The sequence below is a fragment of the Candoia aspera genome, chromosome 8, assembly GCF_035149785.1.
Source record: "Candoia aspera isolate rCanAsp1 chromosome 8, rCanAsp1.hap2, whole genome shotgun sequence".
NCBI classification, from domain to species: Eukaryota; Metazoa; Chordata; class Lepidosauria; order Squamata; family Boidae; genus Candoia; species Candoia aspera.
The window spans coordinates 74,422,342-74,449,895 of record NC_086160.1 but is presented as its reverse complement, the minus strand read 5'-3'; the positions used below and the strand labels follow the sequence as shown (position 1 = coordinate 74,449,895).

Below are 27,554 nucleotides of genomic sequence, written 5' to 3'. Positions count from 1 at the left end.
CAGAACTATACCCCAAGATCCCCCCAAGGTTTTTTTGCTGGGGTCGAGGGGGAGTGCAGCAGAACCTGGGCGTCTTCTTGGGACTTCACACATGCTAAGCTGAAATCTCCCCAGGTCTTAAGATGATGTGTTTCCTTGGTTATATTTCTGGAAACGAGGCCTTGAATGTTTGAGGAACTGCAGGATCATCACGTTGGGAATAGTTGATCCCTCTTTGGAGTCAGTGGAAATAAAACGAAGGCAGAGCTGGGCTGGCCACATTGGAGAAGAATGGTTGGCAGATGGATGTGGGAGGGTTTTACTGATAGCATTTAATGCTGTTATGACTTAGGAATTTTGTATCCCAAATAAAAAGTGGCTGGGGGGTGAGTGCAAAATAAAACCATTCTGCGCACTATTTAACTTCGAAAGTGAGCGGCATGGCCTAATTTTCTTGCCCCAGTTTCCACAGACTTTCCTCTGGCCCTGGCTTGGATTTCTTGGCAGCCCCGGGACGCTATCCCTGCATAACCTCATGTAAAAGCTTGCCAAGAGCCGTTACACCGGATGCCTGCAGTTTTATTCTCAGCCAGCCCCAGTCGGAAAAGAACCATCCCAGATGTTAATGGAGACTGAACCCCTTCTTAAGAGGCTTTGCCTTGCCATGGCCCAGCGAAACGGCTGTAGTAGACAGCATCCTGGTTCTCAGGTTTCAGAACGGCTGGCCCCATCTGAAACTAATTTGGGAGCCTTTAAAACCTCCCTTCCTGTTGGTAAAGGACCCTCAGCACTGGACCCGTACAGCTTTGCTTAGCTTTTTAAGAAAGAGTGACTGTGTTAAACCAAGGTAGAAAGGTTCTGCCTTGTTCCTCATGGCCGTTCTAGCATTCTTTCTCCCTTCGTTAATTCCCCCAAAGCTTGGTTTCTGTTTATCCCCTTTTTCCTCCCATGGGGAGAATTCAGTACTGGCTAACTGTATGTATTGCACTCAGCACTTTTGTAAATATATGTAAAACATGGTTGACACTGCATGAAGCAAAGTATACTGTGGTTTGGCACAAGATGTAACCCAGTTATTACTTTATGTGGGTTCAGTTTTGAGTCTAGGCTTTGCTGTGATTGGGATTGGAAATTATTGGCAATCCCCTTCAGAGCGCTTGGATATTTTTCAGGCAACCAAATGCCTGGGACTTTCCCATCTGCCATCATGAAAATTATAGGTACGTTCCAAACTTCTTGTTAGCTACTTGCTCTAGTTAAAATCTCTTCCAGATGAACGAACAAGAACTTTTTCAGATGGAGAGCGATTCTTCAGTTCCTCTGGACAACAGATTTATGCACTTCAGTAATATAGAGACCAAACAGGACCATTTTCCAAGGTGCCATAACTGATGGTGAAGCAGGGAACCTGGCCTTTATTGTGACATCTGTCAAAGTTAGCACAGCATCTCTGGTTCAGCTGGTTTGTTGAATCATGTTGGGCCGAAGTATTTCTTGTCACAGTGATGCAACTTCTGGGTGGGAGTTACTCTGAATTCATGGAAGCAAATTAATGCTCTGGGATCACGGGTGGGGTTGAAACACTTCAAGCTGACGTAGGCTACCTTTCTAAGGTGTAAATTCCATGCAAAACTGCACCTTCAATTAATTCACACCCTTAATGGAAAAACTGCCCGGCTGCCCCAATCAGCGTAACCTACAAGTTTTCCTAAGGGACAGGTGTCCTGAAACCACCTTTTTAATTGCTAAGCTTTGTGACTTAGCCAGTCCAGAGTTGTTAATCCATGACATAGACTATCCAGAGTTGTTAACACCCTATACTGCTAAGAATTTTGGACATAACATATTGTTGGAACAGTGGGAAAACATGTGGTTGGAAGGATTAAGATTCACATGTTAAAATTTAAAAGAGAATTTCTACAGAATGATGTACTGTTGGTATGTGATTCCAGAAAAATTATCTAGAATGTGTAAGGGTACTTCAAGTTTATGTTGGAAATGTGGGCAACACTAGGGTCATTTTATCATCCCTGGTGGGCTTGTAAAAAAGCCAGAATTTTTTTTAGTTCAAATACATACCCTGATGCAAAGGATTTTAAAGACAAAGATTCAACTGAAACCAGAACTTTTCTGGTTGGGGTTAATGGACAGACAGCAAATAAAGAGCCATGGAAGACTGTTTTTATATATGCTCACTGCTGCAGGACTGCTATATGCGCAAGATGGAAAGACTCTGAAATACCCACAATGGAGGGAGGGTTGGCGAAGATGAGGGAACTAGCAGAGAAGGCTACGTTTGCTTGTTTGCTTAGAGAAAGATCAACTGTTATATTTATTAGTGACTGGAAATCTCTTTTGGACTTTTTGCTGAGGAAAGAAAAAAATGAATTTGTGATTTATGGGTTTGATGATTAGAAAGGGTAGTTTATGGAAGAAGGAAAGTATCATGTAACATTGGAGAGACTGGGTAAAGTATAAGTGCATTTATAGCTGCTGCCAAAAAGATCGGAGGCCGCTCCTTTACAATCTTTTCTTTCTTTTCCTTTTCCTTTTCTATTTCTTTTTCTGTTTTCTCTCTTACTTACTCACTGTTCTTCTTTACTTGCTTTGTTTCTTTTCTAATATTTGTATTGCTTTTATCTTGTTAAATTTTTAAAATAAAAATTATATATAGATATATAGATATATATAAGAGAGATGTGAAAGAGAGATTCATCTGTTTAATCAGGTCCAGTTCTCGGCAGCTGCGTAGACAAGTCCCTGCAGTTTTCTTGGCAAGGTTTTTCGGAAGTGCTTTGCCATTGCCTCCTTCCTAGGGCTGAGAGGGAGTGACTGGCCCCAGGTCCCCCAGCTGGCTTTGTGCCTCAGGTGGGACTAGAACTCACGACCTCCCAGTTCCTAGCCTGGTGCCTGAACCACCACACCAAACTGGCTCTCACACTCTGTATTAAACTGCTGTAATACTATTATATTTCTGGATTTATTTTAATTTATGTTCTACTGGTCTTGGACTGTAATAAAGAAAGATGAAAGAGGTGAAACAAGGGTGGTAACTCTTTGGCCTGATTTTTTTTTTTTTAATTAAATTGGGGGAGAGACCTCTGAGCACCACGGGAGGGGTTGGATGATGTTCTGATGTTATCGGAGGGATCAGGGCTGAAATATTTGGCCCTTTTTTAAAGTGGGAGGAGGGAGAGACGATTGAAGGAAATCGGTGCATCCGAACCTTGCAGAGCCGAAACAACAGTCTCCCCCCCCATTTTGAATTTTAAAAATGCAGAATTGCCCTGCCAACTTTTCTTACTGTAGTGAACTTAATGACTGAAGCCCACACCTCTGAAAGTGGCCAAGGTTATGAAATATGAAATGCAGCTCCTTTGCGTTCCCTCCCTGGTATGCATCTGTGCTCTCAGTTCATAAACCGGATGTGAAGGTTGATGGTCAATGTCGGGGAGAACGGCAAGGCTGAGACTTTTGGGTCTCCCTCCTGCGTTTGTGCTTTTTCACTTTGCCTTGCCCCTCAGCTCCCCCTCAATAGGGTCCTTCCCCTCTGATAAGAGTTGTGTTTGCCTAGCCGGAGGTGATTTGGCGGAGGCCTGAAACTCTCTTCTGTCACGACTTAGGGATTTGCTCCATCTTCCATATCAGCCCATGGTTTAATCACAAAGCTTGCAGAGCACAGATTGGGTCACCCCATTAGCTCCCCAGGAAGCTGCAGTCAGGACGCTAGCAGCAGGAAATGGATTTGTGGAGGCAGATGGGTGCAACGTAGTTACCAAGAATGTCTCCCCGAATTTGGGGTTTTCCTGTGGTCTGGGCAACCTGTATTATCTTAGGTTTCTCTCTCTCCCCCCCCCACCCCAAATAATCTGAGGAAGTAGATCAGCAATTCTTCAATTACACATTGAAGTCGCAATTAATCTTTGAAGTTATTTAGTTGAGGCAGTGGTAAGATTATCTAAGCCCAGTAGGGAAGGAAGGGGATGTGGGAAGAGAAAGAGAAGGACACTGGAGTGTCCCCTTTAATTCCCTGCAGCTGGGGCCATGGAGGAACTTCCCCTTTGGCCACAGCCAGCGTAGATACCTAGGAGCCAAGTCCTTCACATCTTCCTTGGCCTGCCTACCAAGACATGGCAGTAAATCCCAGCTCTCTTGAGTTAAGCAGGTGGCTTAACTTGACAAAAGGCTCTGAGATCCAACTGAACTAGGTTAGTCTTTATGACAGAATGAATGTTACCAGATTGCTCTGGACTTGAAAAAAAAAAAGTCAGCTCCTTTTGCCCAGGCAATGATTCCTGCATGTCTCCATCAAGGTCATCATCCTTACTCTCTGCCCTTAAATAGCCGTCTACTGCACATCCCATCTCTTGTGCGTTAGATGGGCTGAGCAAATAGCTTAGTCCAAGGAAGGCTGAAAGCCAATAATTCTCCTAGGTCTAAGATATAAAAACTAGCTACTTTGGCAGTCTGTAACAAGCAAAACTAACCCATTTTTGTCACCTTGCCTGGACACAGTTTCTAATTCACTGGTTTTTTAGCTCACGTGCTGGGGAAGGGAATGCCCTAGGTACGTGTTCGCTGGGTTTGGAAGATGGCTCGGATGGATGGACCAGCAAGCTAGCTAACCCAGCCAGGCCGGATAGGATGGCTGTTTCAATCCCTTTAACAACAACAACAACAGAGATACTCTCCTTTTTCCTCAGCCATGCAGCAAACGTGCTTTCTGGCTTTAATCTCTGCTTGCTATGGTTGTGGGTAATCAGGGGCACAAGTGTTTCCCCACCCATCGTTCTAGCAAATGCTGCCTTGAAACGTCCGGTGCGTTTTCTTCAAGTCAAGTTTCCTTTGCGTTGAGTTTGATCCGGGCTGCTTCCTTGGGCCCCTTTGCGCAGTCATCTTGGCAACAAGAGGGGCATGGTTTGCTTCGGGGTTAGGCAGCCTCCTTACTGGGAGGCTGAGGCTTTTTCCTTGCTTTTTGGAGTATGGTCAAGTTGAACCCAGTCCTAGGACTGCCGCTGCAATGTTTCTGGGGTCAAAAAGGTGAGAGATGATGTCACCAGTTTCCAGCAGGGCTGATCAGATAAGACTCCAGGGGCCCCAAATTGCTCATCGTGGATTTAGGATGTGGGAAATCACTGTGTGCTGATACTCTATAAAAGATTTGGGAAGGGGCAGCAAACTCTGATACCTCAATCACTTCCTGAGTCATCAGCCATCCTGAATCAAAGCAGCAAGTAACATTCCCTAGGAACTTACTCCCTGAATGTCCTGTTTTTTTGCAGGAATTGATAGCCGATACAATGAAGGATGCAGGGAGCTAGCCAACTATCTTCTCTTTGGCTTGTACAGCCAGAACAACAATGAGTTCGAAAGATCAGGATTTCCTGAAGAAGTCCTTGATGGTAAGAGAGGGCTGTTGCCACGGGCTGTTATGAACACCCATTCAAGGGAGCAGGTGATGCCGGTGCCTCTCCGTTTTTAATAAGTCCTCTTCTTATGACTTCTTGTTTCCATAGATGTGATCCTGCTAATTAAACCAGACAGCGTCCATCTGTACTGCAACCCTGTCAACTACAACTACCTTTTGCCATACGTAGCATTTTGGAGGAATCTGCATTTCCACTGCCTGACTGAAAATGAGGTGAGCAAACGAGCCACAAATTGGGGAAGAACAAGGCGTGTCTGAGACAATCTCTCGTGGGCACTGGAGTGTGGAAGTTTGGACTTCCTATACAGGATTTCAGATTAACAGCATTTTTCTGTTCCCTGGGAGCCTGCCCCCCATCTCTTTTAGAAAAAAATGAGAGCAGGGGTTGGGAGAAATTAAACACAACTAAAAATGAAGCTCTGCTTAACATCAGCTTGATCCTCTCCAGATTTACATGGAATGTCATTGTGCTCCACGTAAGTAGGCTTACGTTGCATTTTTAATCCCTCATTCCAATCCTTATATCAAGGGGCTGCCTAAAACCAAGGCACGTAGAGTCCTTATGTAGCCACTGTGCTTGCCATTTAGGTCACTCTGAGATGAAGACAAAAATGAAAAGAGCAAGGTCAAATATAAGTATTTAACTCTTGAGCTTACGTTGCAATTCTGAAGACAGGAGGGCAAGCATTGTTGGAGTACCTGTGGTCTCCAAGACAGACATCTCCTAAATTACTGAGTGGAGCATTCTGTGACCTTGGGGTCAGCACTAACATTTGCCATCCAGTATATTGAAATGACCTTGATTCAGAATCTCCTGGTCTGCCCAAAACGGATTCGCTGTCAGTTAAGCAAAGGCTTTTGGCTTGTCTCCCGGGCCATACTAAAAACATTCAGCCCCTGCGGACCCCAGTAACCTGAAGAACAACTTCCAATCTGTCGTTAGAGCTTGGTGAAAGAAGCATTCGGGATGAAGGCTGTCTGCACAGGGCCTGTGCACATGTCAGTGTCTCTGTTGCACATGAATTGCAAATTTTTATTCATCTGTAGACACTTCTTAATTGAAACATTAGTCCTCCTCCTCCTTATTTTGAAGGGAGGTGTTAGAGGTTGGCTGCCATGATTTAAAAAAACTGGAAACACTTCTGCCTTCAAGGCCTGGTGGTTCTGGCCAATCCTGATTTATTGGAAATAAAGCTCGTTAAACTTGGACTGTTCAATTAAGTCAGGAGCGTCAGTGACTAAACCATCCAGAGATAACCTGGAGAGCTGGAATGCTGTCCTGCTGATTCTGCCTCTCTCTGGGAGTTGAAGTCCACGCATCTTGAAGTTGCCAGCGTTGAGAAACACTGGGTTAGGCTGTGCAGTGCTTTGGGCAAAAAGGCACTTCAGAGCAGGCAAAAGACAGGATGCACCTCTTCTCAGCTGCTGGGAAATATTTTAGTATTTTTAAAATCCAAAGAAAATGACTTTTTTGGGAAGAGCTGTAAGTCCCCACAGTCACCTGCTTGGAATAGCTTGTAGTTATTCACTTGTTTCCTTTTCCCGTTTCTAGTGGAACTTTTACAGACATGAAAATCCGGTGGCTGTGGTCTTCCATCACAGTGCTATAACTCCATGGTGTCCTATCAATCCAGCATCAGCTCTTGGTTTCCAGGGCCCCCGAGCTGGTGCTTTCCAAATTCTCCCCAGCTGGCCTCCTGTCTGCCGTTTGGGTCTTTGTTTTACAGACATTTTAGAAATTCATAGGGGGGTTGGAGTTCAAACTGGGCTTTTAAAATTTTGATTTTGTCCAAAGAATGTTTCTGCTGTCCCTTTGTTCTCTCTTTTCCCACCCTCACCCCACCAGCACGATGTTTCAAGTGGGATAATGAAAAGCACGAATGCAATAAAATGAGTTCGTTCGAGGGGTCTTTGGCATCCATGAAAAAGATACCCAGAGCACAATAGGCATGGATTTTAAATGGAGAGCGCTTATAGAAAGCCTTCCAGCATGACTCGGAAAATCACGAATAGGCTCTTCATCACGATACTGTTCAAGAGTGCCAAGGCTCTTTTCTGTTCATGCCACCCTATTAACAGGTTCCGTAAAATGCCTTTTTTATCGAGCTTGGCAGTGTTCACAATACAGCGTTTGGGCTTTGGAGATGCACAGGGCTGTGAGGCCGGATTTTAGATTTTGTTTTGTTTTTGTTTTGTTTTTTTAAAGATGGCTTGGTCTGAGCAGTGAATTTGAGATGTCAAGGGGGCACAAGCTGCATCTCTTGCAGCCACTTGCTGATTTCAAAGCAGAGGCATGGAGCAATCAGAGAGCTGCGTGTACACAGACATCCTTTCTGTAACTCAGAATGGACCGGCTTTTGCACACTTGCAAAACCACCCTTTCTTTGATGCAGAAAATGCCTTGCTTACCATGCTCCATGCAGTATAAAGGCATACACCTGATCGTATCCCACTGAGAGCCAGCATGGGATAGTGGTGAAGGTGTTGGACTAGGGGTAGGGAAAGCCAATTTTGAACCTCTTTTTAGCCATGGAAAGGCACAGCAGGATATAAATCCAAGAAACAATATGAAGGCAAGGTCCCAATTTTACTTGCAAGCCTGATTCATACATTAAACAAACCAAAATATTTCTTTTAAACTCAGCATGTTCTACAAATTTAGCCCATGCTCCAATTGAGCAGTTGCACTTACAGCTTACAAACTGTGTTCCCTGACACAGTTCTGGTTTATTTGGTCTATATGGTTAACCATGGCTTGGCCCGGCTTGACATGAACCCATCCCCTCGGAGCGCAGTATTCCAGTGCAGATGAGCAAATGGCAGCCAGTGGGAGAAGTTGGGCCTAGTGCCTTGCAAAGTTTTTGAAACACGATTCTTTGGCTTTTTTGCTTGAAAGTTTGATGGGCACAGATTTGACTTGTCAAATGAAAAAGCGAGTCTTGCTAAGCAATAATATTTAGTGTAGAAATTGATGTTATAGGCGTTTCCCTGGATTACTGGGGAAACATATAATCTACACAATCTATTTCAACCAAGCTTGGTTGAAATAGATTATGTAGATTATGAGGATCCTAAAATGCAGGCTTTTTATATCAGCAGGAAGTGGTGATTAAGTAGACTTTGCTTTTCTTAGAAGTGATGATTGAGTAGACTCTGCTTTTCTTAGAGTCAAAAGTCATAGTAATCATGCAGGAGGAAACTCCCCCAAATACTGGTGTTACATTCTTCATTTTCAGAAGGTCCCCCCCCCATTGTTTGTTTCATTAGTATGAAGATGAAGAGGCTGCTGAAGAATTTAAAATTTCCAGCTTTGTAGATATGGTTCGAGACTGTAGTCGGATCGGCATTCCCTTCAGTTCACAAGGTAGGTTTAAGAGAAACCCAGCGCAGCAGCAGTTTTTTCAAACCAGGCTCTGACAACATGGTGCTCTGAGGGTGTTGGGATCCCCAAAACTCCAAGCAAAGATACTTGTCTCTAGGATCACCTCCACTGTCTAGATCTCGGTGGATACAGACCAGTTCATGTCAGTGGTGGACTCAGGTTCAGCCATGAAGTTCGCTGGATAACTGAATCCAGTTACACCATGCACCCTTCCTCTAAGATTTGTTAAAATAAAATGGTGACGGTGCGTATTTCCCTCAACATCTTGGCAGAATAGGCCCAAAGTGTGGTTGAAGAAGGGGCCAAGGTTTGCTAAACTAACGCTGGAGAAGTCCGGGAATTGTATTTTGCAAAAAGATGCATTCTTTGGGCCAGAAACATGGCAGGCAGAAAGAGGTAGTTAGGCAGGTTGGGTGGTGACTGCTTGGTGAGAAGAACCCCTGGAAATTTGGGGGACATCCCTTTGAAATCTATGGAAAAAACGTTGTGGAGGCCTGTGCAGTAGAGAAGACTAACCCAAGACCAGAGACAATTCAGGCCATGGGGGCGTTGGGGTGGAGAGTCCACATCATCATGATACAACTGCCAAAATGGACTTTGGCCAAAAACAGGACTTCTTCCTTCCTCCTTCCCTCCCTCCCTCCCTCATCCCCTTTCAATAGCAGCTACTTAATAGCTGCAGTTCAAAGAAGTGGCACCAGTCAGACATTTCTCTGGACATCAGAACCCTGTTTTATAGGTGCAGCAGAGAGGATGGTGCAAAAGGGTGACTGAGAAATACCACTGGCTTGTCCGCTTTTCTCCCCATACGGATAATGCCCATTGGGAACCAGAGCCTTGATGCCAACCATCCAGCATTCAGACACCCCTGTTTGTTGGGATTACGTGGCAGGCTCCCATTATGCAACTTTTTCCAATCCATCTTAAATATATACAAGAAAACAGAGCCTGTTTGGCGTCCAGTGCACTGCAGGCAACCTGAACACAAATGATTTAGAGTGGTAACGTTTTAGTATATAGCTTTTTTCCCATCTCAGTTTTGGTGTTCATTTCAGTGGTATTTCAAGGAAAACCACGTCTGCCTTCTCTCCAAAGTGAGTAATTGGAGGTCCAGCATAATTTGTGTTAATCGCACTCCGTAAAATTAAAACACAAAAGCTCCTCTGTGCTCTACATGAGAGCATTCTTCATATAAATCCTCTTTTATGCGAGGAAATAACTGATTCTTTTTTTATTATGTAGCTTTCCTTTTTTAGAAGAGAAAAGACTGAGCTCTTGATTTCCTGTTAACGATGTGATGCCAGGATATTAAGCAGAACAGCCTTCCCAGGGATTGTGAAAGGGGAGGGGGCGGTTACTGAGAATAGCCGAGGTGAGCTGATGCAAGGAAGTGGCAAGCCGCTTCGCTGTAATTTACTTTTTTTTAAATGAACATTAAACAAGAAAGCAGAAATCTGTAGGTTTCTGAGCAGCCCATCTAGGAAACATCCTAGAGAGGTTGGGAAGAGATGTCTTTTAATAACAATCTCTTATTTTTGGTTTGTCCAAAAAAAAAAAAAAACCAACCCTCACCAGTGTTTTTGCTGATCTCAAAAGCCTTTATGTCTTCCGGAGTGCAAGAACGGCTCTAACAGAGTCTTTGCACTGCTGTAATTTCACTGTTTTCAACTCACATTGCTGAGTTGTCTGCAGTAGCACTAACTAAATGCTAACTGTATCACTTCTGCCAAGGCCTGGCTTGGCCTCCAAGACAGATTGCAAAACATCAACTTCAGATTAGATCATCTTTTCATTCAACTGCTATTAGGCCCCGGATCTTGGTGTTCAAGGATTCAGTGAATGATGAAACGGAGAGGAAGATGCGCCGTGCCTTTCCAGGTCAAAGAGATTGGGTTTTTCATATTGTGTTCCCTGGAACCCCAGGGATCCACAGGACTCCCTGGGGTTCCATCAGAGATTAAGGGAGGGAAAAATACAACGTTAACTTGAACATAGCCAATTTTGTATCACTATATATTTGCCTCTTGATCAGGGATTCTGGCAAGGGTCTATCTGCAGAGAGAGGGTCAAAAAAGTCAAGATGGTGTCACTTTGATGGTTTGTGCCCCCATCTTGATTATTTTTTACCCACCCCTCCCCCTTGTGGACACCCTTGAGTTTTAGGGGGAAAAAATTGTCACAAAAAGGTTCCACGGCCTGAAAAAGTTTGAAAACCTCTGAAAAAGGTTAATGTATAAAAATGTACTTTTTAAATTGTACTTGTGACTCCAATGGAATAAATCTTGTTCTATTTATATGGCCCATCTGTCTTGCCAAAGCAATTCTGGGTGGCTCACCCCTTGGAAAAGAATAAATAACAATGTCCAGAAGTAACTATACATCAGGAAGAAGAAGAAAAAAGATAAAATCAGGAAAAAAGAATGCCAAAAGAAAAATAATAACCACTGATACAGCAAGTCACAAAACCTCAAGCTCAACTGATCTCATGATTGCCTTGCCTTGGAGTTGCATGTGGATGCCTGACAAGGATCTGTGGGCACAAACGTCCCACCGTGTTGTAACGTTGCTCTTTCCCTGGACTTCCCCGCCTTCAGGACACCTGCATCAGAAAGTAGACCAAACTGTGATCTTTCAGGGGACTGCAGCATGGCAACCACACAGTAAAGACTCAGAGTTGCTCACAGAGCAACAAACCAGGATGATGTCCCAAAATGGTTTCCAACATAATTTTTCTTTGCTCAAAGAAGCATTGGCTGGGTTCAGGCATTGTGCCAAGCCCTAGTTTATTTTAATCATTGTTAGGCCATAGTGGCTTGGTTCACTCATAATGCTAGGCCTCGGCTGTGCTTTGCAAGCCACAAGGAGTGCAGGTATGTAACCAGGTTTTCTGGCAAATGGATGAAACCAGATTTTCCAGGTGTAGAAATCGCCCTTTTAATCCAGTGCCCTAAAACCAGAGTTTGTTTGCAAGCAAAATTACATTTGTGCAAAACAGGATTTTCTTCCCCACCCTTTTCCAGTTTGTTTATTTCCCCCAAACAGATTTCAAGGCAGAAGGCAGTATTCAAGGCTACCGGTAGCAGCCAGTCCCAGCTGCACTCGCCCTCCCCCCCATGCCAAAAGACCATTTAGTTTGAAGGAGGGATGAGGAACTCCATTGCTTGCACTTTTATTACTCTCAAAATACTGCAGGGACCAACCTGTCTAGGCAGAAGAAGGTTTTCTGCCCTCCTCGGAGCAATCCATCATGGCGCCACTGCTTTATTTAAAACTGAAAATGGAGAAGGTGCAAATCAGCATTTGGCTTCTTTCAGGTCACCTGCAGATATTCGACATGTTTGTGGTGGAAAAGTGGCCAATTGTGCAAGCCTTTGCTCTAGAGGGAATTGGCGGGGACGGTTTCTTCACCATGAAATACGAGGTAAGAAGGGAAGGGCCGGCTCAGTTACCACAGCCTTTCCTCCCCTGGGCTTTTCCAGGGAGCTGATCAGAGGGATGGATCAGGAGTTGGGGGCCCCACTTTTCCAGAGCCCCAGGGAACGCCCCTTGCATTTCCAGAGCATTGATCGCACGGGCCTCTGGGGTTAGGGCGTTGGGGAGAAAAGTCAAGATGGCAACTGCGTGTAGAAATAGAAGCGGGGCTTCACTCAGATGGCTGTAACTGCCATCTTGACTTTTTTTTACCTCTCCCGGCTGCAGACGCCCCAACTGAACCGGTGGCCCTTTCTGTGAAACCTCATTTGTTCTTAAAAGGGTCCCTGAGATCTTGGGCCACTTTCCTTGGTTTCTAAAAACAACCTTTCTTGTCTGTCCTTCCTCCCTCCCCTTTCCCCTCCCTCCCTCCCTCCTTCCTTCCTTCCTTCCTTCCTTCCTTCCTTCCTTCCTTCCTTCCTTCCTTCTAAATTAGAAAGAAGCAAAGACAAGGAATTCTTCCGTAGGATTGTTTCAGTTGCGTGGGGCCCCTTTGTTTTAACCGGGATCAGCCACGGGGTCTTCGGTTGCCCCCCAAGCTGGGAAAATGGCTGGGTTCCAGACTGGCTCCCGGGTGCTGGGAAGCAACAGTGCCCCGTGCCCGTGATGCTGTCCTCCAGCCATAACGGGTGCCTGTGAGCAGGTGTGGCTGAAAAGGGCTAGGCTGAAGGGCACTGGACCCAGCCAGAGCCACCCCTCCTTTCAGCCAGCCAGAGCTGCAGGCGGCTCCTCGGGGGCTGTCGGGTTGCGCTCTTGCATGCCCCAGTGCGCATTTCTGCTGCTTACAGTGTCCTCTTGTTCAGACCACGGCACTCCCTGGCCTGACAGGGCCCATTCATGAGACTTCCTAGCCCTGCCTGGGCGCCCCCCTGCCTCCTGCCCGCTTCTGACTCAGTCTCCCTCTTTGCAGCTGATGGATGTCAGTCTGGACCTCTGGAAAGCCTACAGTAAAGTGGACCCGGTTTCTCTGGAGAGTTTATTTGATGAGGTAACGTGGCCAGAGCCTTTTTCTTGCAAGTTCTTTCAAGAAAGCAGATTTTTTCAGCAGTGGTTTGCCCTTGCTGCCTTCCTAGTGCTGACAGAGGGACTGGCCCAAGGTCACCCAGCTGGCTTTGTGCCTAAGGCAGGACCAGGACTCACCATCTCCTGGTTTTTAGTCTGATGCCTTAACCTCTACACCAGTGTTTCTCAACCTTGGCCACTTTAGGACGTGTGGGCTTCAACTCCCAGAATTCCCCAGCCAGCGATGCTGGCTGGGGAATTCTGGGAGTTGAAGTCCACACATCTTAAAGTGGCCAAGGTTGAGAAACGCTGCTGTACATCAAACTGGCTCTCTATGGCTGAACCTAAACTGTGCTTAATATTAATCAAACATGCTACACACCTTTTTAAGTTCAATATGTGGGGAATGCTGAGCTCAGATCTCCGTTACCTGCCGTGCTGCAGTTTCTTTCATTTTTTAGTTTTGTGTTTGCTCATGTGCTTTCGTTGTGGTTCCAGGAAGCTGTTAAACCTTTAGTCCTATCTTTTAATACTCTGGAAAGTTTTGTTTGAGAAAATGGGAAAACTGGGCCTCTGCTGACACACAGTGGCCATTGCTTGAGCTGTTCGGACAACTGCTTCTCTTTGGGTTTTGAAAACAATAGAGCAGGTTGTCTTCCGAGAGGGCAGGAAGCCTGCGCGGACCTCATCTCATTCCTCAGCCCACCAGCAGCACTAAATGGCACAACAAATGTGGTGATCGGTTTTAGATTTCAGCCGCACATTTTCATATCCGTTAACTCAATAAGTAGGAACTTAAATTGCCTGATTTTACTCCTGCGGTGGGCACCTTAGCTGAAAAAATCCAGAGGTGTCCTGCAAAATGTTATTAAGTAAAATCCCAGGTAAGTTTTGAAGGTAGCTCCAGAACTGATAACTGTTTGCATAATTCCCATTGTACCTAAACTGGTTAAAAAAAACCAAAAGAATAATTTTTGAAGGCGCTGTGACTTGCCATGTTCTAAATCAGTATTTCTCAAACTTGGCAACTTTAAGACCTCTGGACTTTAGTTCCCAGAATTCCCCAGCCAGCATGTTCTAAATCTTTGCTTTTTAGAGAGAAGGGGGGGCGGGGGTTCCACTTTCACAAAAAACAGTACAGGCTCCCAGCTCTTCATGGTTTCTGGAAAGGGGCTGTCTGAATGATTACAGGTAGTCCTTGCTTAACAACCATTTGTTTAGCGATGGACTTAGGACAATGCTGAAAAAATGTTTTGTGACCGTCACAGCATCCTTCAACTTCTGGAGTCTATGGAAACCCTATCGTAAGGACGAAAAGGATGGAAATTTTGCTCAATCGAGAGAAATGGTGCTTTCTTCTTCAACCATTTTTGAACCATTGCGTTTAAATGACTTACATCTGTGGCACTTGTGATGCCTGTTATAGTCTGCTGCAAAATATGTGTTTTGTTGTAATCCTGTATTGATTTGATTTATGTGGATTTTATATTCTATCTGCAGGTTCATTCTGTTTTGCCCTGAAAGCTATTAACCATCAGCCAGCTGTGTAATGTTAAAAATAGATCTCATGTAGATATTTCTGCTCTGAAGCATCCTTCAGTGTGTTCAGGCCTGTTAGCAGAATCTCTCCAACAGGAGGGAGGGGAAACGGCATATGAAATTGTCAGTTGTGTAGGCAAGATTGTGGAGCCGTTCTAGGGGCACACGTAAAGCAGACAAGGGGTTTTTTTTCCAAACCCAAAACAAACCATCGCATTCTGGAAGTCCCACTAAACCATTTTGGATTGGCTGTGGTTCAGTAGGAGAAGCACAGCCCAAAACATTTCAGTTGACCCTCAACCAAAATCAAATCTGGAGGGATGCAGAGTGATTTTTCCAGCTGGGCAGGGCATGGCTGGTGAACACTGCCCAATCTTTCCTCATACCTCTACATGACCCAGGTAGAGTCTTCCAGCCCAGCCCCTGATCTTCTCAAGACCATCCTCTCCTCCCTGCCTTAACTGCTGCGGCTGATGTTCACCCTCCTTGTCAAGGGAGCTTAACCCTCAGCCAGCCATTGCTGCCCAGAACATGGAGTGTTTTGCACATTCTTCATCCATGCATTGCTATGTATCAGTCCAAGTCTGAGGGAAACAAGCAATGCTCTACCAGGGTTTGCAGAGCAAGGAGTGTCCCAGGGAGCCCCATCGCCCTGGATTTGGGCCTTCCTGCGCTCCATTTAAGGGACTGAGGACAGGGCCCTTGTGCTTCGAATGACTGAAGCTGGGGGCATCCGTTAACAGGGCAGCCTCTTTAAATTTGGCACCAAGTTGACGGAAAGCCTTTTATTGGGACTCTCACCAGGCCCCAGTGGTCCGAGCCTTTGGGAGCCAAGGAGGAGACCCTTCGGGACTCATTGCCGTTGTTCTTTTTTTCTTCGGATGTGTTATTCCTCCTAGCTCTGTGTAGTTGAATCTGTTTTCAGCAGCTGTGAGTGCCAGAACAATGGCTTGATATAATTGATTTAATTTTTTTTACTAGCTGTTGTGTGTGTGTTCTACCCTGAGTTGCTTGGCTTCAGGGTTTGAAAAGAAGCAGGGTTTTCTTTTCTTTTCTTTTCTTTTCTTTTAAAGGAAAATTTCTTTTTGGTGCAAATGATTTTTGAGTAGGTTGTCCTCAGTCTTTCCAGCTTCATAAACACTTGACTTCTCCTTAGATCCTCTCTTGGGGTTTTGTTTGTTTGTTTGTTTATTTAGAACTTTATTAATTTTTCAAGGTATAATTAAAATGCAAAGTACGGAATACAGAACTAAAGAAAAAAGAAAAACTATAAAAGGGCAGAAACAGATATAAAACATAAGAAAACGGTGACTTCTGACCTTCTCCAACACAGATATGCAGATATAGATGCATATCATACAGAATTAAGTCTCTTACCATTACTTAAACTTTTAGTAACATTCTTGCTTTAAAATCAAACCATCTAATCATCAAAATCCAAGATCAAAGCTTCATTTTTTCCAGATACAAGCAAATAGTCCAAAAGCGGTTTCCAAGTAGAAACAAATCCAATCACGGTATGTTCTCTTATCAGTGCTGTCGGCTTAGCCATTTGTGCCATTAATTTGACCATCCATTCTTCCATTGTGGGAATTTGTGCTTCTTTCCATCTTTGAGCACGTAGACGTCTTGCTGCAGTCATCATATATAAAAGCAAAATCCCTCGCTGCTTCTCGGGCTGTTTCATCTCTAGGGGTTTTGTATGGTGTTAGCTTGCAGGTGCAGCGTTAAAGCAAATGGGCTGATGAGAAATGTTCCTTTTTCTTCCAGGATTTGATGACTTTTGAACATCAGTGGACCAACTTCTTTGCCAATTTTGACACCGAAATTCCTTTCATTCTCGAACTCTCAGAGTCTCAGGCAGGGGAGGTATGTACAAGGTTATTGAGGGATAGAAATACTTAGTTTTACATAACTGGTTTCTTTCTCTCTACATGGCTCATCTGCTTGCAGCGTGAAGCTTGCTGTGTGTTTGATCGCCTGAAATGACCCCATTTCAGGCTTGTCCTGTGCCAAATGGTAAACATCCTTTCCCATCAAGAACAAAAAGGTCATATATCTATCTGGGGGAAGGCTGATTGGATGCAGCCCAGTGGAAACATACGTGGACATGGCCGGAGGCGCACAGGGCCCCTGAGTTCTGACAACCAGCATGGAGATGCCAGAATGTTTTGCAAGGGACCAAGCAGCCTTCAGAACAAAATGTTGGGCTTGGTTATAGACCAGCTGGCATGTCTATAATGGATGGTGTCTACGCAGTTTTCTGAGACAACTGCAAAGTTCAGGGTTGACTTTGATCAGCATTTAGATCAGGGTTTCTCAAACGTGGCAACTTTTAAGATATGTGGACTTCAACTCCCTGAATTCCCCAGCCAGCCATGCTGGCTGGGGAATTCTGGGAGTTGAAGTCCACACGTTGGACTTCAGGTTGAGAAACCCTGATCTAGAATCTTCCCTGCTTTTTCAGCTTCCCAGCCTAGCATCTAACCTGGGATTGTCTAAACAGGTCTGACTCTGCTTTGCCTTGACAAATAACCAAAGTTGGCTAGGTTCTGATATTTGCAGACTTGTAAGCATCAAGATGTGTCAAAGAGCACAGACAGCTGTAACATGATCACTTATGACCGCTCATTAACTTAGCTGAAAGTTATCCCATTACTTAGCACACTTAATACTTTTCCCCATTAAGTCTGCAGATACCCATTGCCATAATATCTTTGGTAATGTAATTTTAGTTAGGCATTGTTCGATAATAAAGAAGGGGATGGACATTTCTCAGAGAAATTGTGCAATATGTGTAACCTGTAATAGTTGATAGGGTAGCACTATACTCATCAATTTTTTGCAAGATGTTTTGAACGGCAGCAGAGAGCATACACTTTAACCTCACTATTTTTTTTAATTACATCAATGTTTTTCCTTTATAGCCATTCCGAAGTTACTTTAGTCATGGAATGATTTCAAGCCATATAACAGACAACAGGTATTCTTTCTTTTTATAGCTTCTTGAGAGTTGCAGTGCAGTGTAATGCAGGTAGTCCTCACTTAACAACCGTTTGTTTAGCGACCATTCAGAGTTATGACGGCACTGAAAAAAATGACTTATGACCATTCCTCGCATTTACGGCCATCGCCGTGTCCCTGCAGTTATGTGATTGGCATTCGGGCGCTTGGCAATTGTCGCCCATTTACGACAGTTGCAGGGTCCCGCAGTCATGTGATCATGATTTTTGACTTTCCCAGCTGGCTTCCAATAAATGAAATCAATAGGGAACCGTGTGATTTGCTTAATGACCATGTGGCTTGCTTAACAACACCATGTGGCTCGCTTAATGACTGCCGCAAAAATGGTTGTAAAATCAGGTCCAGATTCGCTTAACTTCTGCATCACTTAGCGACTTAAATTCTGATCCCAATTGTGGTCGTTAAACGAGGACTACCTGTATCAATATACAAAAATAATTTCTAGAGCTTGCGACTATGTGGAAGTTTTGTCCTCTAATAAAAAAGGGCTATAATTTCAGATGAAGTGTCCATACCTTGAGCCTTGGAAAAACGGGGTTCTTGTTCCCTCAATAGCCAAAGAAAGAATAAGGTGTAAGATTTATTGTGATAATTCCAAAGTCTGATCATGTATCCCGAAGGATAGCTTTACCTTCCCAACTGGCAATATTTCAGAATACAATCCAGATATAACCTTGGAAATTATTGTATGGCAAGGCAGTGAAATCTGTTATTATTTTGTATGACTGCAGCTTTTAAGTGTCTCTGGCAAAGGAGGGGGTGTTTGTGTCAGTTATTACCCAATCATTTTATTGGAAGACTCTGGGAATTAAACCTGGTTGGGGGGCGTTCTGTGCTTAAACCAGAATCTCTGTTCGCTGAGAAAAAACAACTTAATGTATTGTTGCACTAGGCTAGAAATCCTTGTATTTGCTTTCTGCCATTCTGAATTATTACCACATAATTATGCACATGGGTTGCCATAGTGTTTCAAGGAAGTAATTTTCCTTCACTATTCTTGGATAATAAAGAAGAAGATATAAATTTCTCAGAAATTATGCTTTTTCTTCATTTCTATAAAATCCCCGGGCAGAGCAAAACACAACATGTGTTACGGCAGACAAAGCTCGGTCTCGCCGATCATTAAAGCAGCCACATCTCTTGAGATCATTAAAGTAGCCACGTCTTTTGTGAGGCTTGCAGATGCTGTCCCTGGATGTCTGCACATGTATGTACGGACAACACTTCCCCCAGGATCACCTGTGAAGCAGTTAGATTCTCTACCTTTGCCCACTCTATCCATCTGATGAACTAAATGACAGCCCACGAAAACTTGGGCCTTTTAATAAAACTTGCTGGTCAGAAAAGGTGTTATCTGACTCCTTCCGATTCTCCTGGTAGAGTGTTGTTATTTTGAAACTTTTTTTCTTTACCCATTTTGAATGTAGCTGTTTTGTAGTGCTTTAAAAGCAACGGCCACCACCGAACTTCCAATAGAATGGCAGGGTGTAATTTGCACTTTGTGTGTGATCAGCCCCAGCAGGCAACCGTTTGCGCTCTTTGGCACGCACTCGTCACGAGAAAATCTGAATTCGGGCAATTTCAGTTTCCCCTCGGAAGGGCATCTGCTTCGCAACACTGGCCTGGGCGGGAGCATCGCCAAGCACATGGTAAGCCTAACCCAGTGAGATTTTAAGAAGCAGCTGTTAGAGGACTGTTGTCATGGCCCTGCCTCTTGGGACTTCTCAAATAAGAACAAAGAGGGTAAGGGTTCTGTTGCATCTGGTTCATCCAAGCTGACCTTGGAAAAGAACTAAGCCTGATCAGACTTGGCCCTTGGATGGGAGACCACCAGGAGATCCCCGGGCTGGGGGCTAAATGGAGAGAGCATCCCACAAGAAGGCAGTGGCAAGCACTATCGTATCGTTACCGAGAAAACTATACAGGTGTACAGTATGCGTGGGGCCCCTGGGAGATGTGCCTGAGATATGAAGAGAGGACATCCCAACAATCCCTCGGCATGAAGCCGGGCTCGTATAATCCTCAAGACAAGAGCCAATATTTCTGCTGCAGGTCCCAGTAGGGCAGAAACAGTTTTTCTGCTGGGGAGAGGCTTAGTGGCTATGTCGGTGTTTCTCAACCTTGGCAGCTTGAAGACGTGTGGACTTCAACTCCCAGAATTCCCCAGCCAGCATGTCCAGACATCTTAAAGTTGCCCTGGTGGAGAAACACTGCTCTAGGACAGCCAGATCTGAGCCTGGGTCCAGGCAGGCCGGGTTCTCATGGCCCTTCCTCTGCTGACACTTCTCTGGCTTTTTGAGGAGTGACTTGGCTCACTGGGCAACCCGCTCTGGGGTTTATGAGCAGCCAAAACCACAAAGGGGAGGCCATTCTCCCCACCCTACTGGAGGCTGGGGAGTTGAGCCATAGTGAAAGGCAGGGACCCAAAGCAAATCTTTTGAGAGAAGCTGGGCTAGATTGGTTGGAAAGTTTCCGGGAGTTTCAAGACCCCGGAGCAGAGAGGTTCAGGATAAATAGAGGACGGGGTCACCTAGGAGGAACTGGAGCCATTCTGTGTAATGCAGGTGGTCCTCGCATAACAACCACAATTGGGACCGGAACTTCAGTTGCTAAGCGAAGTGGTCATTAAGCGAATCCCACCTGATTTTATGACCTTTTTTGTGGCAGTTGTTAAGCGAATCACTGTGGGCATTAAGTGAACCACGTGGCTGGTAAGCAGATCACATGGTTCCCCATTGATTTTGCTTGCCAGAAGCTGGCCGGGAAGGTCGAAAATGGGACGCTGTGACCATGGGACGCTGTGACAGTCATAAATGCCAACCGTTTGCCAAGTGCCCAAATCGTGATCACGTGACCGCAGGGACACTGTGATGGTCGTAAGTGTGAGGACTACTTGTAAATCGGTTTCTTCAGAACCGTTGTAAGTCTGAACCATCACTGAGCAAATGGTTGTTAAGCAAGGACTACCTGTAAACCTGAGCTGTGACCCGGCAGCTTCAGCGCTGCCAACGCCAGCACCTCCTGCTGTGGCATGTAAGGTCAGAGGTAGCAGAGGAGGCTGTTTGCTTTGTGGGCACCCATCTTTCTTATTGAATGCATTGACCCCCTTGAGCTATACAGTCAGTTCCCAGGTGACTGATGTGGGGCTCTTGAGCCTGCCCCAGCCAGGTGTCCTGCCTTGTATTTGAACTGGGTGTGCTGGTCGCAAAACATGGGGTCCCCTGAATGTGAAATGTGAGCTTTGCAACAAGTTTAGATTTGTCCATGGCAGGAAGCCACTGTGCTGAATTCTGATGCATGGCGGTTCTTAGGGTACAAGGTACGTGTCAATGTTGGTGCTGCGGCCCTTACTCACCAGTACATTTTGTGTTTACCAACAATAGGTAGTGCAGTGTGTCTCCCCCAAGGGACCTCTGGCTTGCTCGAGAACATATTTCTTCGGAGCGACTCACACGCCTTACCTCGGTGAGTGCAGCAGGTGAACAAGGCTGCCTGATTCCAGGGCTTGCCATAGAGGGCAGTACATGAAAATGCCCACACGTCACTATGTTTACGTCACTATCGGGCAAAATGTGAACCAAGAGAGGTGGTGGTGGTATGGCACTTTGCTCCCTCCCACCTCCAAGCTGTGACCTTGTCAGCAAAAGTGATGTCATTGCCAGACAGTTCTGCTTGGGTTGATTTCAGCAGAGAGCATCAGTGTGAAAACAAGCTTTGATTTGGGCCGGTGTCGAGTCTTATTCAAGGGGGTGGTTAAAGTGTGGCTGACTCAGCTGAGCCGGATCTCTCCATTCCTTGGTTGAGTTGTCACTAAGCCATGGTTTGTTTGGCCATCATTTACCAAGTGAACCACAATGGTTTGGGTTCATATATTATACTAAGCCATAAGCCATGGTTTGTGAACTCCCAGTGAGTGGGTTCACAGAACATGCTAAATAGGAATAACCAGCAACCTACATCATGGTGTAGTTGTTTGAATAGGCAAACATATGTAGATCTTTGGTTAAGACTTCGCTTGGCTTCCTTTTCTGTTTTACTTTCAGATAAATAAATAAAAGATTCCTGATTAATCTGGCCATGTGCACAGCATCAAAAGAGCGGACACGTGTTTGCATAAAAATTGCACGTGCTGATTTATACAGTATGTGTACCTGCAAACAGGAATAAAGACTAAAATCGGGTTGTTAAGAGGGTGACTGTGATTGTACTGTGCGATCAAAGCGTGTGTGAAGCGTGTAAAAAGGGGGCAAGGCTTCAGCTGTACAGTTGCAGCTGGCCTCTTGACTTTTTTGATCGCCCCCCCCCGATACCTCTAAAAGCAGCTAAAGCTCTACCTGAAGCTCAGCTTTATATAATAAGTTCAAAATGCTAAACGTGCATAGGAAAACCCCCAAGACATGATAGATGCATAAGAGGGGGAAAAAAGTCTTGCATCTAATCCCCCAAGTATTGAAAGTTCTTACAAAGTACATAAAAGGCAACCCTGAATTTCCCAGTTAAGTCAACGTAGTTGAGACGCAGCAAAAGGGATGGTCCCTAGATCAGTGAGAGCATGGCCCTGATTTCTTCCAAAGACAAGCCACCTGCATGAGTGTTTCTCGCTTCCCTGTCAGTTAACAGGTGATACAGACTCCGGGAGAGGCTTGTTTTAAGCCATTATTAGAGGCGTGGAGAAAATGATGAGTAGTTGGGCACAGAATTCCATGTACCAGTTTTTCTCCCGGAATGGTGTGGTATTAGATGTTGCAGGAGGGCATCCTGGAATTACTGGAGCTCTCCTTTTTGCAGCGAGAGGTCTGTGCCAGTCACAGCTGCTTCTTGACAAGCTGTCATTGTCCCTTGCCTGCATTTCTCCCATCCATCCATCCGTCCTTATCTGTTCTGCTTCCTGCCTGGATTGCTCCTGCCAAACCCACAGCTGTGTGTGTGTGTGGGGCAGGGGGGTTGATCCCTCCACACACATTCCTTGCTGGGGCTGCCTGGCCATTGCTCTCATTGATTGGATTCACACAGCCAGCGGGTAGCTGACCTGAAGAACGACTTTGGAGCCTTTTCAGTTTTGATGATAATAGTGGTCCTTCTCCCCAGCTCTCTGCTCGGTGTAAGGCTGCACGTGGAATGATAGCTGCAGGGTTGGAGATAATCCAAAATAACAATTGAGGGGTGGATGACAGGTATGATCTGTTTCGCCATGGCAGAGCAGAGAAATAACAGTGTTTCTCTATTTGTGTGACAGGGAACAATGAAGAGTTGGAAAAGAAAACTGAAGAAGTGTAAGTGTTTTAAAAATACCTTTTTATGCTTCTGTGGTCCATTCCACGCAGCTCTCGGCTGACAGGACAACCCAGGGTACATGCCAATTTTGGTTGGACACTGTACATAATTGCAGTTTGAAGCTTTTTGGTTTCCCACTCCAGTGACTTGAATTTACTTCTAAAATCAGAGTAAAACCCTAACCCTAAAGTCATAAGCTTGCTGACGTGTGTCAGCTTCTTTACTTTCTTTTTTTTACTAATAGTAACTAGATACCAAGATTTACCTTGTTTCAAGGTCTTTTTCTAAATAAAATTTTTGTTGAAGAAATTTTTAACACAATAAAAACAATACCAAATATTAGAAAAGAAAGAAAAGAAAATAAGAAAGAATAGTGAGTGAGCAAGAAATAAAATAGAAATGAGAGAGAGAGAGCGGACTTCCAATCTTTTTGACAGCAGTTATAAATGCATTTATATTTTCCCACTCTCTCTAAGGTTACATCATAATTTCCTTCTTTCCATAAGCTACCCTTTCTAATCCTCAAACCCATAAATCACAAGTTCATTTTTTTTTTTTCCTTCTGGGTCCTTTTAAAAAAATGGGGATTGTGTGACTCTGTTGTCCTAACAACCAGGAAACACACTGAGACAAGGAACTGGTCTCTAATATTTATTGCTAGTACTTAACAGGAATCCTAACAAACTGAAGAAGCGTGGGAAAACCCAGATATATAAACCCCAAGGGTTAAGGCGGTCCCGATCTGTGTCTCTTTGAATGGCTGACCAATTCCTCAGTGCTACGCATGCGCTTGACAGTCTGGGTGGGAGCCCCCTGCTCGCCATCCTTACTCATGACATCTGTTCTGTAAAGGAATTTTGGATTGTGTAAAGTTAAAGATCCTAATTAATCTTCATAATTAACATTGCATTTCTTTTTTTTTCTTTAGTAAACTGTTATCTCAGATCTATTCTGCTGTGGTAGAGGCTGTCTTGGCTGGCATAGACACGTTCTCAAAAACGTCCAACATCACAAAGGTACACATTTTCTTTTTCACAATGGAAAGTTTGCTCTTAGCATTCAGTACTGTCAGGTCGGCCTAGCATGACAACCAGCAAAATGTTATAATGCTTGCAGTTCAGCTATATATTGGTTACACCCATATATACTGTATAGGTGGTGTGTGTGTGTTTGTTGTTGTTTATTCGTTTAGTCGCTTCCGACTCTTCGTGACTTCATGGACCAGCCCACGCCAGAGCTTCCTGTCGGTCGTCAACACCCCCAGCTCCCCCAGGGACGAGTCCGTCCCCTCTAGAATATCATCCATCCATCTTGCCCTTGGTCGGCCCCTCTTCCTTTTGCCCTCCACTCCCCCCAGCATCAGCGTCTTCTCCAGGCTGTCCTGTCTTCTCATTATGTGGCCAAAGTATTTCAGTTTGGCCTTTAATATCATTCCCTCAAGTGAGCAGTCTGGCTTTATTTCCTGGAGGATGGACTGGTTTGATCTTCTTGCAGTCCAAGGCACTCTCAGAATTTTCCTCCACCACCACAGTTCCAGAGCATCTATCTTCCTTCTCTCAGCCTTCCTTATGGTCCAGCTCTCACAGCCATATGTTACTACGGGGAACACCATTGCTTTAACTATGCGGACCTTTGTTGTCAGTGTGATGTCTCTGCTCTTAACTATTTTATCGAGATTTGTCATTGCTCTTCTCCCAAGGATGAAGCGTCTTCTGATTTCCTGACTGCAGTCAGCATCTGCAGTAATCTTTGCACCTAGAAATACAAAGTCTTTCACTGCCTCTACGTTTTCTCCCTCTATTTGCCAGTTATCAATCAAGCTGGTTGCCATAATCTTGGTTTTTTTGAGGTTTAGCTGCAAACCAGCTTTTGCACTTTCTTCTTTCACCTTCATCATAAGGCTCCTCAGTTCCTCTTCGCTTTCAGCCATCAAAGTGGTATCATCTGCATATCTGAGATTGTTAATGTTTCTTCCAGCGATTTTAACTCCAGCCTTGGATTCCTCAAGCCCAGCATGTCACATGATGTGTTCTGCATGCAAGTTGAATAGGTAGGGTGAGAGTATACAGCCCTGCCGTACTCCTTTCCCAATCTTAAACCAGTCCGTTGTTCCGTGGTCTGTCCTTACTGTTGCTGCTTGGTCGTTATACAGATTCTTCAGGAGGCAGACAAGATGACTTGGTATCCCCGTACCACTAAGAACTTGCCACAATTTGTTATGGTCCACACAGTCAAAGGCTTTAGAATAGTCAATAAAACAGAAATAGATGTTTTTCTGAAACTCCCTGGCTTTTTCCATTATCCATCGGATATTGGCAATTTGGTCCCTAGTTCCTCTGCCTTTTCTAAACCCAGCTTGTACATCTGGCAATTCTCACTCCATGAATTGCTGAAGTCTACCTTGCAGGATCTTGAGCATTACCTTACTGGCATTGAAATGAGTGCCACTGTTCGATAGTTTGAACATTCTTTAGTGTTTCCCTTTTTTGGTATGGGGATATAAGTTGATTTTTTCCAGTCTGATGGCCATTCTTGTGTTTTCCAAATTTGCTGGCATATAGCATGCATTACCTTGACAGCATCATCTTGCAAGATTTTGAACATTCAGCTGGGATGCCGTCGTCTCCTGCTGCCTTGTTATTAGCAATGCTTCTTAAGGCCCATTCAACCTCACTCTTCAGGATGTCTGGCTCTAGCTCGCTGACCACACCGTCAAAGCTATCCCCGATATTGTTATCCTTCCTATACAGGTCTTCCATATATTCTTGCCACCTTTTCTTGATCTCTTCTTCTTCTGTTAGGTCCTTGCCATCTTTGTTTTTGATCATACCCATTTTTGCCTGGAATTTACCTCCGATGTTTCTAATTTTCTGGAAGAGGTCTCTTGTCCTTCCTATTCTATTGTCTTCTTCCACTTCCGCGCATTGCTTGTTTAAAAATAATTCCTTATCTCTTCTGGCTAACCTCTGGAATTTTGCATTTAATTGGGCATATCTCCCCCTATCACTGTTGCCTTTTGCTTTCCTTCTTTCTTGGGCTACTTCTAGTGTCTCAGCAGACAGCCATTTTGCCTTCTTGGTTTTCTTTCTTTGGGATGTATTTTGTTGCCGCCTCCTGAACAATGTTGCGACCTTCTGTCCATAGTTCTTCCGGGACCCTATCTACTAAGTCCAGTCCCTTAAATCGATTCTTCACCTCCACTGCATATTCCTTAGGAATATTAGTGAGCTCATATCTAGCTGATCTGTGGGTCTTCCCTAATCTCTTTAGTCTGATCCTAAATTTTGCAAGAAGAAGTTCGTGATCTGAACTACAGTCAGCTCCAGGCCTTGTTTTTACCGACTGTACAGATGTCCGCCACCTTTGGCTGCAAAGGATGTAGTCAATCTGATTTCAGTGTTGTCCATCTGGTGAAGTCCATGTATAAAGCCGTCTCTTAGGTTGTTGGAAGAGAGTGTTTGTTATGCAGAGTGAGTTGTCTTGGCAAAATTCTATCAGCCTATGTCCTGCTTTGTTTTGTTCTCCCAGGCCATGCTTACCTGTAATTCCAGATGTCATTTGACTGCCCACCTTAGCATTCCAGTCTCCTGTGATGAAAATAACATCTCTTTTAGGCGTGTTGTCCAGTAGGTGCTGCAGATCCTCATAGACCTGCTCTACTTCAGCTTCTTCAGCATCTGTGGTTGGGGTGTATATTTGGATCACTGTGATGTTAGATGGCTTGCCCTGAATTCGAATTGAGATCATTCTGTCGTTTTTTGGATTGTATCCAGGCACTGCTTTAGCCACTTGACTATTAATTATGAAGGCTACTCCATTTCCTCTGTGGTCCTCTTGTCCACAGTAGTAGATCTGGTGGTCATTTGATGTGAAGTGGCCCATTCCAGTCCATTTCAGTTCACTGACGCCCAAAATGTCTATCTTTAATCTTGACGTCTCACCAATAACCACATCCACTTTGCCCTGGCTCATAGATCTTACATTCCAGGTTCCAATGGTGTGTTGATCCTTAGAACATTGGATTCGCTGTTCACTACCAGCACCGTCGGCCACTAGCCGTCCTTTCGGCTTTGAGCTAGCGGCGTCATCACGTCTGGGGCTAGTTGAACTCATCCCCTGTTCCTCCCCAGTAGCATTTTGACCATCTTCCGACCTGGGGATCTCATCTTCCGATGGTATCCCGACATATCTCTGGTTGTACTGATCCATTTAGTTTTCACGGCAAGAATACTGGGGTGGGTTGCCATTACCTTCCCCAGGGATCGCATTTAGTCTGACCTCTCTGTCATGACCTTCCTGTCTTGGGTGGCCCTTCACGGTTTAGCTCATGGCATCATTGAGGTGCTCAAGCTCCAGCACCATGACTAGGTAACAATCCTTTGCTGAAGGTGTTTGTGTGTAAATACACACACACATACACACACACATACATACACGGTGCATTTCCTTTTTAAT

The 27,554-nt window shown here is 44.7% G+C and overlaps 1 protein-coding gene across 1 annotated transcript in view; it reads left to right on the top strand.

Annotated features, from left to right (window-relative positions):
• DNAAF9 (dynein axonemal assembly factor 9) overlaps positions 1-27,554 on the top strand; it is an 89,579-nt gene that overhangs the window by 9,728 nt on the left and 52,297 nt on the right. The window contains exons 3-13 of the mRNA XM_063310694.1: positions 5,262-5,381; positions 5,496-5,620; positions 8,675-8,771; positions 12,104-12,210; positions 13,171-13,248; positions 16,572-16,670; positions 17,729-17,784; positions 19,339-19,474; positions 21,209-21,290; positions 23,062-23,098; positions 24,028-24,115. Of these exons, the coding sequence (XP_063166764.1) occupies positions 5,262-5,381; positions 5,496-5,620; positions 8,675-8,771; positions 12,104-12,210; positions 13,171-13,248; positions 16,572-16,670; positions 17,729-17,784; positions 19,339-19,474; positions 21,209-21,290; positions 23,062-23,098; positions 24,028-24,115 (1,025 nt within the window). The remainder of the gene's footprint in view (positions 1-5,261; positions 5,382-5,495; positions 5,621-8,674; positions 8,772-12,103; positions 12,211-13,170; positions 13,249-16,571; positions 16,671-17,728; positions 17,785-19,338; positions 19,475-21,208; positions 21,291-23,061; positions 23,099-24,027; positions 24,116-27,554) is intronic.